The sequence below is a fragment of the Entelurus aequoreus genome, linkage group LG08 (genome assembly GCF_033978785.1).
Source record: "Entelurus aequoreus isolate RoL-2023_Sb linkage group LG08, RoL_Eaeq_v1.1, whole genome shotgun sequence".
Taxonomy (NCBI): Eukaryota; Metazoa; Chordata; class Actinopteri; order Syngnathiformes; family Syngnathidae; genus Entelurus; species Entelurus aequoreus.
Window position 1 is genome coordinate 15332703 of NC_084738.1, and position 16269 is coordinate 15348971.

General features: G+C 38.6%; 1 protein-coding gene across 9 annotated transcripts in view; it reads right to left on the reverse strand.

The window, feature by feature from the left end:
* pcdh15b (protocadherin-related 15b) overlaps nt 1-16269 on the reverse strand; it is a 315473-nt gene that overhangs the window by 22714 nt on the left and 276490 nt on the right. For 5 of the 9 annotated variants that reach the window (XM_062055670.1, XM_062055671.1, XM_062055674.1 and 2 more), the window contains 2 exons: nt 11586-11696; nt 263-3395 (listed from right to left, as the gene is read on the reverse strand). In XM_062055670.1, the coding sequence (XP_061911654.1) occupies nt 1826-3395; nt 11586-11696 (1681 nt within the window). In that variant the 3' untranslated portion in view covers nt 263-1825. Of the gene's footprint in view, nt 1-261; nt 3396-11585; nt 11697-16269 lie in introns of those variants that run through there. The other 4 variants (XM_062055676.1, XM_062055677.1, XM_062055675.1 and 1 more) reach the window with 2 other exon arrangements.

The following is a 16269-nucleotide window of genomic DNA, read 5'->3' on the forward strand; positions in this document are numbered from 1 at the left end:
ACTTAGAACACACTAACATATTATTTATTAATTCTGGTTTATTGAAACTACAGGAGCTAGTAAAGTTACAGACATTATGTGTCATGTTTAAGGCTCAAAGTAAAACATTACCAGCAAATTTACAAAAACTGTTTGTCATCACGTCTGAGAATGAAGAGCATAGAAGAAAAGGTAATTTCAAACATCAGTATTCAAGGACAACTTTAAAACAAATGTGCATATCAGTGGTGGGGGTTAAACTATGGAATTCTCTTTACAATGAGATAAAAGACTGTAAAAATATATTCCAATTGAAAAAAATATATAAAGACCGAACAATAAGATCATATGGACAGCCATAAGTGTTTACATTTTGCTTTATATTTATTATTTTGTCTGGTTTTGTATTTGTTTTGTATCATCCCATGAGGTGTATATTACTTTTTTTTGTTCGGTTTGTACTTCATGAAGTTTTGCAGTTTTGTTTGTTTTCATTATATTTGGATGTATTTGTTTGGTTTGTATGCTATCCATTAAGTAAGACTACGTATTATGTTGAAAGGGGCAGGAAAATATAAGATTTTCTTCATCCTGTTCCTTCTCAGGCATTGGTGTGTAAATGTGTGTTTAGTTGCTGAGGTTTAATTGTCTATTGTTTAAAGATGCACATCAATGAAGGAGATAAATAAAAAATGAATGAATGAATGTTTTGTATGCTGTGTGGAGTCCCTCAGGGCCCCGTGCTAAGTCCATTCTAAACAGTCAATAAGTTTAGCCCTCAGCTCTGCTGTCAATTGCTCGATTCTGAATAGTACATATACTGTAGTTTTTATTGACAAAAAACATCTTCCACAATTGATCGTCACAGTAAACTATTGTAGAAAAAAATGTATGCGTGTAAGGAAAAACCTACATCATATCATTTTATTAAAGATAGAACAAAGTCTACAACATGACATAAAAGGGGTTAAAAAGGTAAATCATTTGTGTATTTATGTTTGTGTGTATACAGTAAAAGCCAAGTACATTGTTGGTATGTGTCGAAATGCAGTTAGGCAATGTAAGACATTTAGACGCCATTCTGTTCCTGCACCGCAGCACACAAGTGTTATACAATTTAGTACAACACCTTCCGGAGACTTGCAAACAAAAGGCTGTTGAACTTGTGGAATATTGGCTGAAAAACATGGCCACCATTAAGCAAAACATCTTAGCAACTGATCGTCCATAAGTCAATGACCACTTTGTCTAATAGTTAAAAATCGTTGCAGATATCTTTATTGCACATCTGCTAGCAGGTCTTCCCAAGTATTTTGGCCACGACACACAGGGGGGCGCCACAAATTGAGAAGTGTTGTCTAAAGTTTTGGCGACACAGAGATGCACGCATATTTACACTTAATTGTAGAAAAACAACAAAGAAAATGTGTCCATGTTATCATAAACATCACTGTTGCAAATCTCCCAAAATACAACAGTTAAGTCGTTGAGCAAAAGTTGAAAGATATTTGGTTAGAAAGTTGTTCAGCATCCACGGTTACACCCCCGGTTGAGTCTTTAGCCTTTGAAGAATTGTGTTGAGAAGCAGGCTTTATGATAATTCCTAAATAGATTCACGGTTTGTTGAATTAGATACGCACAAAAAGACTTTCTTGATATTATTCACTTTTTTGTTTATGTAAATCCCCCGCTGTTAGATATAATTATTGCTCCATACGACAGAGATCATTTTGGCTCGGCGTGCTCTGATCCTGTACCACCCCCTCATGCCTCCTTCCTCTATGACAAGTCATGTTCTGAGGTGTTTTGTTCTTTACTTTGTGTCAAATTTAGTCAGGTGTGGAAGCTAGAGGGTGGTGGACTGAGTGGGGAACCGTTTTTCCAGTTCTTCAACCAGTGAGTCCATGCCTGGGATGGGTTGAATCTGTGGAGGTGAAGGGTCCACCCTTCTTTCTCCACCGCCTTCTTCTCTGTCTCCGCCTCCTCCTCTGCCGCCTCCTCCTCCTCCTCCTCCTCCTCCTGTGCTAGCTAAAACCTCCAAGGATTCAAGGGACTCCATGGTGTCCAGAGAGGGAGATGCACGGTTCTTCATGACTTTTTTCAGAGGGTTCTGTTTCTGATCTATCTGGCTGAGCATGTTGGCCACAGACTTCTCGATTTCTGCGATGTTCTGGATGTTCTTTAGGATACCTTTCAGCTCCCTGCGAGGGGGTTCAGGTTCTACAGGTAAGGGCGGCGGAGCAGGCCGGAGTGAGACCGGTCGCAGGGCCGGCACTTCAGAAAGTGAGGGGAGCACAAAGGTGGACGGCCTCAGGAGAGAGGGCGACAGAGGAGGAGGGAGAGGCGGCGGAGGGGGAGGTGGCGGTAGAGGAGGGCGATTGTTGAGGTGAGATGGCGATGGAGGCAGAGGTGGAGGGGAAGATGGATGGAGAGGAGGGGGAGTGGTACAGGGAGGAGGTAGTGGTGAAGGTGTCGGTGCAGACGGGGGTGGCGGTGGCGGGGTTGAAGGAGGATCAGGGATGATGTCTAAATGGACCTGAAGTCTGTCTTCCCCACTCTGGTTTTCTGTCAGACTTGCCCCAAAGCGCCGCAGTACAGGCGGCGTGGGCTTGTGGTTGGGCGGCGGCGTGCCTCCATCAGTGTGGGTGACAATGATACTAGGGGGGCCCTCTCTAGACTGGGAGGAGGGGATATACTTGTGATGCTGAGGGGAGTCTGGGAAAGTGGAGAGCAGAATATCAGGAGATGTTCTCGAGTCTCTGTTCAGCCTCTGTCTCATTTCCTGGACAGCCTGCTGCTCAAACTGCCTAGCCTGTTCCTTGACAGTCAGCTTGGGCTCGAGACTAGGGCTCACCATCTGGTCCGAATCCAAGCCGTGCTCAAATCCTGAATCCAGGCCGGCGTCTTTGCTGTCTTTAAATTCAGCCTTTAGGAGCTCCATTTCCCACTGCACGGGATCCATCACCACTTGCCTCCTCAAGGTGTCGTACATATCCCTTCGATGCAACCTGGATGGGAGAGTCCAACTGTGTCCGCCCCCTGATCCACGCCCGCTATCACTACCACTATAGCCGCCGTATCCCACATCGGCCCCGGGAGAGCTGATTCTCAACCAGGCTTCTCGAAGACCCTTCCTGGAGGGAGAGAAGTGCCCCAGAAGATCTCTTCTTCTCTGGCTTCGTCCAAGTGTTTCCGGACTACTCAGGGTGCCATCCTCGTGGTAGATGGGGTTCTTGATGGTCAGGGGGTTTTCATCTGAGAGAAAGGTAATGCTCGATTCGGACTTGGGCAGCTTGTTGAGAACCCCTCCGTTGGCGACACACTGGCGGTGGGCAGCGATCGCTCGAGTGGCAAAATCCGAGATGAGGCGCTGACGATCGCTTTCATCCAGACTTCCACCACTGCCAATGGACCGGCTGGGACATAGATGCAGGGGAGGAAAGTAGAAATGAAGATGGAGTGATGCGATGGATAATAATTACCTCTGCCAAGAATGTTTTTCCTGCTTGGTATTGATTAGGAAGTGATCATCAGCTGTTGTTAAGATTGCAGGTACTTCAACATTTTCTTTAGCTTCTTAGTCACTATAGCATGAATCTTAATTACAATCTTCAGGGATATGCAGGGGGAGGCATCTACTACTGTACTGTTCTACATGTACTTCAAAGATTACAAATTGTTTAGCCTTGGCGGAGGTCGGCACTTGACTTAGTAGCATTCCATTAAGACCTACTCAGTGGCCTAGTGGTTAGAGTGTCTGCCCTGAGATTGATAGGTTGTGAGTTCAAATCCCCCCGGCTGAGTCATACCAAAGACTGTACAAATGGGACCCATTACCTCCCTGCTTGGCACTCAGCATCAATGGTTGGAATTGGGGGTTAAATCATACCATGAATTGATTAACGTAACAAGTTGAAAAACGTATTCGGGTGTTAACATTTAGTGGTCAATTGTACGGAATATGTACTAGTAATAAATCTACTAATAAAAGTTTCAATCAATCAATCAAACCAAGTTAGTCAAGTTCGACAAACAACAAAGCTAGAGGATGACGACCGTTAAAAAGAAAATGCTACTGCTATATCACAACTATGAATTTTGCACAGATTTACGTTTAGCAGGGACTGACTGGATCCTCCACAAACTTCTACATTTCACGACACACATTTCCACCAAATAAACTAACTATCACAGTCAGAAGCATGGGAGCTACGGTAAGGCAAGGAAAGTGGGAGTTTTAAAAAGTGCCAACATTTGACTCACTTTTGTCTGTTAGTTTTGCAGCAAGGCAGGAAAGATGGAGGGATGCGGCGTCAATTGATGAAATAACAAAGAATGACGTTAAAATGCATTTTAAAACACTAGCTGGAAAAGTTGAATGAGCCAAAATAAGTAAGCTACAGGGAGAAAGCAGTGCAAATGTAAGTCAAAATGTAAGAAAAATCACAAGGAGCAGAGAAACCCAGAAATAATTGTGACATGTAATTGTGAGGAAGACAGTGTTTATGACACATTAATAGTAGGGGTGCAGCCACAGGTGGGTATAGTAGCCAGAAATTGTACTCAAGTAAGAGTACTGTTACTTTAGAGATTTATTACTCAAGTAAAAGTAAGGAGTAGTCACCCAAATATTTACTTGAGTAAAAGTAAAAAGTATGTTGTGAAAAAACTACTCAAGTACTGAGTAACTGATGAGTAACCTGTTTAATGATGACGGCAACAAATAATGCACACAAACATAAAAGTAGCAATGAGCAAATTCAGAACCAGGAATATCTCTTAAGCAACTAAAACAATAATATATATTAAATAATAATACATTAACATAAAAAAAATTAAGGCACATTGAGCCACAATAACTTAACAGCACCATAGGTTCAGTAAGCAGAGATTATAAAGGAAAATAACAAGTTAGCCTTTACGCAAACCATAAACTAATAGGTTTTGGGCTGCACCTGAGAACACACTGTGCACTTCTGATTGGTGTTTGTATGCATGCGTGAGTGTGTGTGTCTCTGTCTGTCTGTCTATGAGGCTGCAGTGTGTTAATAAATGTCCCCACACGATGTACATTTGACAGTGAGTCATAGCAGGGAAGCTAACATCAGCCTACGGTGACAGCCAAAATATCTACTAAAGTTACTTACCGCGATGTGCTTCCTCAAATTTGACGTTGAGTTCATGTAAGCTTAAGCTTGTCACCGCTGAAACTTTATGTGCAGTTAATCACGTGACCGCCTGGCTCTGTTTGATTGGTGAGACGGAGTCAAACGTCACCAGTGACTGTATTTGATTGGTGAAACGCAAGCCTACTTTGAAGGTCTGTCTGACAAACCAAAACAAACAAAGCTTTTTATTTTTATTCTATTGTAATATTTTTCAATTTTGTTTCCATTTATACCCCCAGTATTTACTTTTTACTTTTTAAATTCGATCTCAATTCTGTACAATGCTGCTGGAATTTTACTTTTCCTGAGGGAACTCTCCTGAAGGAATCAATAAAGTACTATCTATCTATCTATCTATTAACATATCGATAAAAATCAGTAGCGAGCTGAATGTAGATAAATGGAGCGGAGTAAAAGTAGCGTTTCTTCTCTATAAATATACTCAAGTAAAAGTAAAAGTATGTTGCATTAAAACTACTCTTAGAAGTACAATTTATCCCAAAAGTTACTCAAGTAGATGTAACGGAGTAAATGTAGCGCGTTATTACCCACCTCTTGGTGCAGCAATACCTCTACAGTTGTACCTCAACTTAAGAGTGCCCCAACTGAAGAGTATTTAGAGATAAAACAATAATAATTATGATTGATGTTGCAAACAAAAATTAGATCTGTAACAAAGCCATTAGTTGGCATCGCAAAAGCCACAGTGAACCACGTAAGATCTGACCAAAACATCTGGCCATACTCGCTAGCATTCGCTTATCGCTAGAGATCGACATAACTTTGTTTTTTTTCAACCATGGACAGAAAGAAAGTGGGTGCGAAGGACAGTGCTAAGAATAATGAGTGGATAGATGGATGGTAGAGCGGCCTTTACCCACCTTGCTCCCAGTGCCACTCACAATGGTTTAAGTGTCGCTTAAAAAGATGTACACAATGTGTTTTACATTGCAAGGCGCTTTGAGTCTCAAGAGAAAAAGCACTTCACTTCACACGACATTTATTGAATGAAATAAATCAATCATGAATAACATGACCCGAGCGTGTCGCCGACTTGGTGAAGCATTTGTAGCGTATCACGGCTCGCCTGCACTGTACTGAAGCAAAATGCACATTTACCAGGGATACTGAATAATATCTAAACAGTGGACATTCCATCCATGAAAATATGGAGAAGCTGCTGATGGTGTGTTTGACGGAAAAGCAGCTGGAAGGAGATACTCTCGAAGTGTGCTCTCCGTGCTGTACATTATTATTATATTACTTCAAAAAAATACTGCAGTTGTTAGTAGTACATTATATTGTATTGTTTTTATACAATATTGCTTATCTGAAAGTTTTTATTTTTAAAAGGTATGTTAAAAAAATTTAATTTTTTTATTGATTTGATGGGAGACGTTGATTTAAGAGCTTTGTTACAGAACCAATTAAGCTCGTAAATTGAGGTACTATGGTAGTTAATTTAATCAGATGTTTTTTGCTATTGCTCCCCCCCTGAGTCTAACTTTGTTTTAACATTTTGACATTTCATGGTAGTCACACAGTGAGCCCACAGCAAGATTGTTAACTTTAAAATCCATTTTCAAAGGTAATTGAAAACACACCTTTAAAGCAAAGTGTGTCAAGAGAAGAGCTGGGGGCAAATAATACGGTGAAAAAAACCAAGTCGACTGTGCTGTTTGATAATGGAGCTCAATTATGAATGTGCAAACTTTTGCACTTTGCCAGGTTGTATTCTCCGATAAGAAGCGACTCTGCAAGATACCAGCGATGCAGCAACATGCTCACTTTGCAAGAAAATGCAGATCCCCCCCCCCCCACACACACACACAGCAACATACACTTATCACTGGAAATAATTACATCCCAGGGTGGGCTGCATTTATTTCAATTATCACTGTGTTAATTTCCACACCCACTTTTTTCCCCCCACGTGCGCACACTCAAATGGTGAGAAATGCCATTTTGTCTTTGGGAGTTAGTGGACACACACAGGGAGGCCTCTCATGTTAATGGGAGGGGTAGAATCATTATCAAAGACAGACAGGAGAGCAGTGATGCATGTAATGCTGATAAGGGCTTCCTTGCAACTTCATCTTCATGCCTCAGACAGGAAATTTAAATTAAACTATCGAGCGCCTGGAGTGAGTCAAAGTGCGTGCGAGTGTGTTGCAGATGAAAGTTAATAATCTCTGCGTGGGGCCGCTGTACTGCTCAATTCCGTCTCGGGAAAAGTGCCACGATGACATTAAAGATGGAGGTGTATAGCAAGAGAAGAGCTCCAATAAATGGCAGGCCTGTAATTAAAAGCTAGGAAACTTAATGATGCAAAACAGGGAATGGGGCTTTCTATAAAAAAAGAACAGAAATGCGTACATTGTAGATTAAAGTGCTGCCGAGCTTGGTCAAAATAAATTATAGGCAGAGAGAAGCTGCTATTTACCACATGTGGACATTCATCAAATGCAGTGGTAGCTTGGTTTTCGTAGACCCAACTTTTTGAACGTTTCGTAGATATGGAACTAAATTTGGGCCAAAAGTTTTGTATTTAAAAATATTAATGTTTTAATGAATGGATTTTGAAAAATATATCAGTGTATTTAAAATAAAAATGAATGCACACCATTTTTTCCAGATTGAACGCAATTATGATTCACTATCATAATTCTTCTAAATGAATTATTTTGTTTTTAACTTTCATATATTTTGTTATTTGAGCTTTTGTTTTTTTCAGATCAAAAATGTATTTTTGTAGGTTTCACTTCTTTTAAACTTTTTTTTTTAGGGATGTCCGATAATGGCTTTTTGCCGATATCCGATATTCCGATATTATACAACTCTTTAATTACCGATACCGATATCAACCGATACCGATATATACAGTCGTGGAATTAACACATTATTATGCCTAACTTGGACAACCAGGTATGGTGAAGATAAGGTTCTTTTTAAAAATAATAATAAAATAAAATAAGATAAATAAATTAAAAACATTTTCTTGAATAAAAAAGAAAGTAAAACAATATGGGTTGTACTTGTATAGCGCTTTTCTACCTTTTTTAAGGAAGTCAAAGCGCTTTGACACTATTTCCACATTCACACACTGATGGCGGGAGCTGCCATGCACGGCGCTAACCAGGCCCATCAGGAGCAAGGGTGAAGTGTCTTGCTCAAGGACACAACAGACGTGATGGTAGAAGGTGGGGATCGAACCAGTAACCCTCAGATTGCTGGCACGGCCACTCTCCCAACTTCGCCACGCCGTCCCACAATATAAAAACAGCTACATAGAAACTAGTAATTAATGAAAATGAGTAACATTAACTGTTAAAGGTTAGTACTATTAGTGGACCAGCAGCACGCACAATCATGTGTGCTTACGGACTGTATCCCTTGCAGACTGTATTGATATATATTGATATATAATGTAGGAACCAGAATATTAATTACAGAAAGAAACAACACTTTTGTGTGAATGAGTGTAAATGGGGGAGGGAGGTTTTTTGGGTTGGTGCACTAATTGTAAGTGTATCTTGTGTTTTTTATGTTGATTTAATTTTTAAAAAAAACAACAACAACAACAAATGATACCGATAATAAAAAAAACGATACCCATAATTTCCGATATTCCATTTTAAAGCATTTATTGCCTGATAATATCGGCAGGCCGATTTTATTTTAGATCTTTCTTTTTCGGGTTCAAATCCTTTTTTTGTTTCTTTTTTTTGTAAGATTCAGACATTTGGTCCGAGATTCCCGTGGCGACATTGTTTTTACATGGACCCCGTTTACACTGAACACCAAATCAGATTTGGGCCACATCAGGAAAAAGGCACAATTGACCATTTAGTGGTCAATTGTACGGAATATGTACTACACTGTGCAATCTACTAATAAAAGTTTCAATCAATCAATCAAAAAAGTCCGAATCCGATTGGAATCTGATCTTTTCAAATGTGACTGAAATTGGACTGGAATGCGACCCGAATGGAACTTTTTAGTCATCTTTGGGCGAGCTCCATCATTCGTGTGCGCGGGGAAAGACGCAGCTCGCCAGCGAAAGTGGATATTTCATCACAACATCTAGTTCCAGTGAGCAGCCTTTTTATGGCGGCCACATTTTCGGTGCATCACTAGTCAGTAGTGCGCAGATAATAGGCTGTATGTAATATATGAATATATATTTTGATTCCGAAGAAAGAACGATTGTTGAAGGACCGGAGTTGTCCGTGGACCAATTGGTACCGGGCCGCACAAGAAATGTAAAAAAAAAAAAAAGTTTTATTTTTTTTATTAAATCAACATAAAAAACACATTTACACATTATATATCAATATAGATCAATACAGTCTGCAGGGATACAGTCTGTAAGCACACATGATTGTATTTCTTTATGACAAAAAAATTCATAAAAAATAAATAACCCCCCCTCCGGTACGTGGGACAAATTTTCAAGCGTTGACCGGTCCGCAGCTACAAAAAGGTTGGGGACCACTGGCTTAACGGGCCGCATGTGGCCCCCGGGACTTAATTTGCCCAGGTCTGGCTTACATGTTACGTACTTTGTGTGAGTTGTTTACGTAAAAATAAAGCTAACGGAGATCCACTCTATCCACGTATCTCTTCTACTTAACAGCCATAAAAAGATTAAAACCTTTCCAAATAAATTACACTATAAATATCCTTTCATACATTATATTACTTTATTTTATTTTCACTTAAAAAAACACTCATTTATAAAGGGTGGCAACTTTTACTTATATTTTTTAGTAGTTTTAGTGAATTCCTTGTACATTTACAGAGTACGGTCAACTTCCTTTGTTTACACCAAGGTTGTCCAAAGTGCGGCCCTGGGGCCATTTGCGGCCCGCAGCTAATTGTTTACCGGCCCGCCACACATTCTGGAAATGCTATTGCAAAAATAAAAATAAACATTAAAAAAAGTGGAATGAGGTGAAATCTAACTAGAAAAAGTTGCAATGTTGACACAAAGCTGCATGCAGGCTGTTTATTTCTTTTGTCTATCTTTATTTTTCTTTTTTTGCCATTGCTAAAAAAAAAAAAAAATCTATGTTATATTGAATTACTGACCTATTCAAGGCTCCAATTACTTAAAATATTTCAGTTTAAAATGTTTTATGTGGAAAATATTGCATATATTGTGTGGTTGCCATATAAATACATCAATGTTTTCTTTGACAAAAGAGCATAAAAACAAACAAAATAATAGTTCAAATGTAAAATCGACAGATAAATCTGAAGTTGATCTTGTAAATTAAGTGTTGAAAGTAAAAAAAAAAACTAATAAAAATGTATCACTTCATGAGTGGGGGACCTTTTGGATCCCAAATATATTTAGTGGGATTTAAATATGTCAAAAATATTAAATAATTAAAATCAATGGTGTCCTGCATTATTGATCTTTTAGGGCCCTAGTTACTAAATACCGCATATTTCGGTTTTACTTTAAAAAACAAGGTTGTCTTTGACAGAAAATACATAAAACCTTTTTTTTATGACTTTATATCAACCTGAAGTTGATATAGAGATTTACTGTAAGTGTTAATTAAATTTAAAAAATAATAATTTGACTTATTTTTTACATTTTAATAACTGAGACCCTTTATGGTCCCCGGGAGCCCTAATGGTAAAAAAAAAATCTATATATTTTGTTATGGTTTGAAAATGAAAAATATCAAAATGGCCCCCGCATGTTTTAATTTTTGTGTGTGCGGCCCTCAGTGGAAAAAGTTTTGACACCCCTGGTTTACACTCTATTGAACTGTGCATGCAAGTGACGTCGAGGCCACATTGGGGCCACATTGGGGCCTGTGTGCATTTATACTGCAGTCCGACAAAGATCACATTTTACTTTTAATCAAAACAGTAAACTGGAAAAAATCTGATTTAGAAAAAAATCCAATTTGGGCCACTGGCCTGCAGTTTAAACATCAATGTGGTTTCATCGTACACAACTATGGTGCATTCAAGTGAAGTGAAACCAACTGACATAAACTGTGTGCTATTAACAGTACATTATTTTTCACAATAAATTAATTGTGGCTGTGGTTAGGTTGTTAGGATCTCTGGTGAAGCCTACATAAAAGTGTTGAGTTTAATTGTTTTAGTTCCTATATGTTCCCTTAAGGCAACCTGGTAGGGGACACCCCTTATCCTTTTTTTCTAAGATATTTGTCTGTTCATGCTAAATTTACGCCAGAAATCTGAATCTGAAAAAAACATTTTGAAATCTGAAAAAAAAAAAAAAAAAGTTTTAATCCAAAAAAGAAAGATCTGAAGCTAAATAAATGAAACTAAACAGTAAGATTTGAATCTGAAAAAATATATGTAAGTAAAAACTAAAAATCAATAATTATCAGAGTGAATCATAATTGTATTAAACCTGAGACTAAAAAGTACCTATGACGCCTTACTTACATGGCGTTGTCGCCCAGCTCTTCGTACAAGTTGTTGGCGGTGCCCCCTCCAGGTTTTCCACTCGGCAGCGCCATCTGGATGCGGGCGGTCTTGGCGCACTCGGCCTGCCGTCTGGGCACAGTGGAGATGAAGCACAGTTAAGAGTTAGTGATTTGGAGTTAAAGCGCCACTGCACGCGTCCTTGACAATGTCTGCATGCCAACGACTAGCAATTATCCACACATTGTGTACTGGGGGGGGGGGGGATGGGCATGACTGTGAATCCCAGTGGGGATCCTTATAACAAATCACTTACAGCTAATTTACTTCCAGGCCAAGAAATAACACTGACTATGTTGGAGCTGCCTAACTGAAATACCGTATGTGTGCATGTTCACACTCCGGGTCCTAACGACAAAATTCTTCCTAAAAGCGACTGTAAAAGTCAGCCTGCAATATTAAAACAGTATCAAATATTAATAAGCGGTAGAAAATGGATGGATGGAATATTAACCTACATTTTCTTTGTGTTATCCTTTGAAGGCCACAATGTTTACATAACTCCTCTGCAGCAAGGCAGGCACCCTTGCAGAAAGATGCAATATTTTGCTGCATGCTTTAAATGGGAAGAAGTGGAAACAATATAGTGGATAAATATGAATATAGAAATGTTACCATAAAGGATTGCATAAGTTTATGTTAGGATAAATGTGGGATCAAAAATTGATGTTTTTATAGTTTAAAATTTTTGGTCGTGAAGAAACAAATGTGGCCGTTTTTGTGAAGCGCATAAGCGTCAAACTCAAGGCCATGTGACCAAATTTAGCTTGCCACGTCATTTAATGTTGACGACGCATCCATTCAATGTGGCCCCGACGCATCAATTCAATGTGGCCCCGACGCATCAATTCAATGTGACCCCGACGCATCAATTCAATGTGGCTGTGAATCATCATTCAAATTGGCCCCGACACATCATTCAATGTGGCTATGAATCATCATTCAATGTGGCTTTGAATCATCATTCAATGTGGCTTTGAATCATCATTCAATGTGGTTTGAATCATCATTCAATGTGGCCCCGACGCATCATTCAATGTGACCCCGACGCATCATTCAGTGTGGCTCTGAATCATCATTCAATGTGGCTCTGAATCACCATTTAATGTGGCCCCGACGCATCATTCAATGTGGCTTTGAATCATCAATCAATGTGGCTTTGAATCATCATTCAATGTGGCCCGACACATTATTCAATGTGGTTTAAATCATCATTCAACGTGGCCCCGACGCATCATTCAATGTGACCCTGACGCATCATTCAGTGTGGCTTTGAATCATCATTCAATGTGGCTTTGAATCATCATTCAATGTGGCTTTGAATCATCATTCAATGTGGCTTTGAATCATCATTCAATGTGGCTTTGAATCATCATTCAATGTGGCTTTGAATCACCATTCAATGTGGCCCCGACGCATCATTCAATGTAGCTTTGAATCATCATTCAACGTGACCCCGACGCATCAATCAATCAATCAATCAATGTTTATTTATATAGCCCCAAATCACAAGTGTCTCATCCTTCAATGTGACCCCGACGCATCATTCAATGTGGCTTTGAATCACCATTCAATGTGGCTTTGAATCACCATTCAATGTGGCTTTGAATCATCATTCAATGTGGCTTTGAATCACCATTCAATGTGGCTTTGAATCATCATTCAATGTGGCTTTGAATCATCATTCAATGTGGCTTTGAATCATCATTCAATGTGGCTTTGAATCATCATTCAATGTGGCTTTGAATCATCATTCAATGTGGCTTTGAATCATCATTCAATGTGGCTTTGAATCACCATTTAATGTGGCTTTGAATCACCATTCAGTGTGGCTTTGAATCATCATTCAATGTGGCTTTAAATCATCATTCAATGTGGCTTTGAATCATCATTCAATGTGGCTTTGAATCATCATTCAATGTGGCTTTGAATCACCATTCAATGTGGCCCCGACGCATCATTCAATGTAGCTTTGAATCATCATTCAATGTAGCTTTGTATCACCATTCAATGTGGCTTTGAATCATCATTCAATGTGGCTTTGAATCATCATTCAATGTGGCTTTGAATCATCATTCAATGTGGCTTTGAATCATCATTCAATGTGGCTTTGAATCATCATTCAATGTGGCTTTGAATCACCATTCAATGTGGCTTTGAATCATCATTCAATGTGGTTTTTAAATCATCATTTAATGTGGCTTTGAATCATCATTCAATGTGGCTTTGAATCATCATTCAATGTGGCTTTGAATCATCATTCAATGTGGCTTTGAATCATCATTCAATGTGGCTTTGAATCATCATTCAATGTGGCTTTGAATCACCATTCAATGTGGCCCCGACGCATCATTCAATGTAGCTTTGAATCATCATTCAACGTGACCCCGACGCATCATTCAATGTGGCTTTGAATCATCATTCAATGTGGCTTTGAATCATAATTCAATGTGGCTTTGAATCAACATTCAATGTGGCCCCGACACATCATTCAATGTAGCTTTGAATCACCATTCAATGTGGCTTTGAATCACCATTCAATGTGGCTTTGAATCATCATTCAATGTGGCTTTGAATCACCATTCAATGTGGCTTTGAATCATCATTCAATGTGGCTTTAAATCATCATTCAATGTGGCTTTGAATCACCATTCAATGTGGCTTTGAATCACCATTCAATCTGGCTTTGAATCACCATTCAATGTGGTTTTGAATCATAATTCAATGTGGCTGTGAATCATCATTCAATGTGGCTTTGAATCACCATTCAATGTGGCTTTGAATCACCATTCAATGTGGCTTTGAATCATCATTCAATGACTGTGAATCATCATTCAATGTGGCCCCGACGCATCATTGTAATTTATTAAATTTGGTACAAATGATTTAATGTGGCCTGCAAAAGGCTGCAAATATGTTCTTTCACTGGTCTATGCTCAAACATTATCTGATGATGCCACAATATTTTTGTTGGTTATCAAAACACTGAATTATCTGCTTGTCACTTTGATTTCAGAGCAAATTACCCATCAATCTGTTATTAAAACATAATAATCAAAATAAGTTGTGTAATGAGGATATTATATGTTCCTATTCATATATATTTAGTTACAAGCGGCCCTCCGAAGGAAGACATAACTGTGACGTGTCGCTCAATAAAAACGAGTTTGACATCCCTGCTGTTGCGTTTCCATTTTAGTCTGATTCAAGCAACAGAGATGAGAATTTCAGAATCTTTCAAAAATGTATATCCTCTGGGAAATGTCACATATTTTACAAAACAACAACAATCAAATTGAAAAGCACAAAACGTTCCCAGGAACTTTAAAGGTTTAATTTGCTCTCCCGTGATTGGGAGAAATGTTTTCACAGTCAGGGGTTACAGGGCCACCTGATGCTTTGGCGTGCACCTAACAGCCTGTGAATACATTATAATGCAAACACTTTTCCATTAACCATTGTATGAAGCACAAGAATATAAGCACATTTTTCTGCATGGTCAAATAAAAAGGTGTACTCACTCTTTGAATCTGGCGATGAATGGTGCAGTGAAAGAAAGAGAGAGAGAAAAAGAGATTAGTGAGTCTGTGAAGAGTCAATCAGACAAGTACCTGTTAGCCAGGTTGGATAAATGTTCTCTCCTCGTTTGGAAGTCATTACCAAATTAAAAGTCCAGTGATCATCACGCTTGATGAGCGCCACTCAAACATCCTCTCTGGCTCTCAGTTAATTATCTCTACTTCCGAACTGCATCAAAAACACAGCCACTTAAAACGCGCGTGTGTGTTTTTCATGGCCGCGTGGGAGTCGGATGAAAATTGACGGCCTTCTGAAGCGGTAAGCCGAACACGCTAACAGAGGAGGCCCACTGGGACGGGTCACCACTTGGCATCATCTGGGCGGGCAGCCCAGAAATGAAAAAGGATGGCCATTGTAGAAAAAAAACAGATTGCTTTTAGTTTGGCTATGATGAGTGGAGGCTCGACTGCGAGGGTTTCCAAGAGTGTTTTTTTTTGTCGGCTCAAAAATACAGTAAATATAAAAAACGACCTGCATCAAAACAGGATTAGAGCCACATTAAAAATAAGTTATGTGGTAAAAATTTATAAATATAAATGAACAAAAATTGCGGATTGAATAACTAAAAAAACAAGTATAATTTACAAGTAATATTTATTGATTGAGTATAAAATAAACATATGAGCCAAAATGTATCTATTATCAGTTTATCATATTTTTTTAGATGTTAATTTTTATTTTTTAAGTAATGCATCATATATGATTAGAGCCACATTAAAAATAAGTTGTGCGGAAAAAACTAATAAATATCAATTAACAAAAATTGCAAATTAAATAACTAAAAAACCAAGTGTCATTTACAAGTAATATTTATTGATTGACTATAAAATAAACAACAAGTGTCATTTACAAGTAAAATGTATTGATTGACTATAAAATAAACATATAAGCCAAAATGTATCTATTATCAATTTATCAGATTTTTGTCAGATTTTTTTTTTTTAAGTATTGCATCATATACTATTACAATTGATTATTATAGTCTTTGGAAAATCAGGAATTGCATTAATTAAAATTTTATAATGTACTGTGTTCATTTTGTACATCGCCAACTACTGTTTAACTG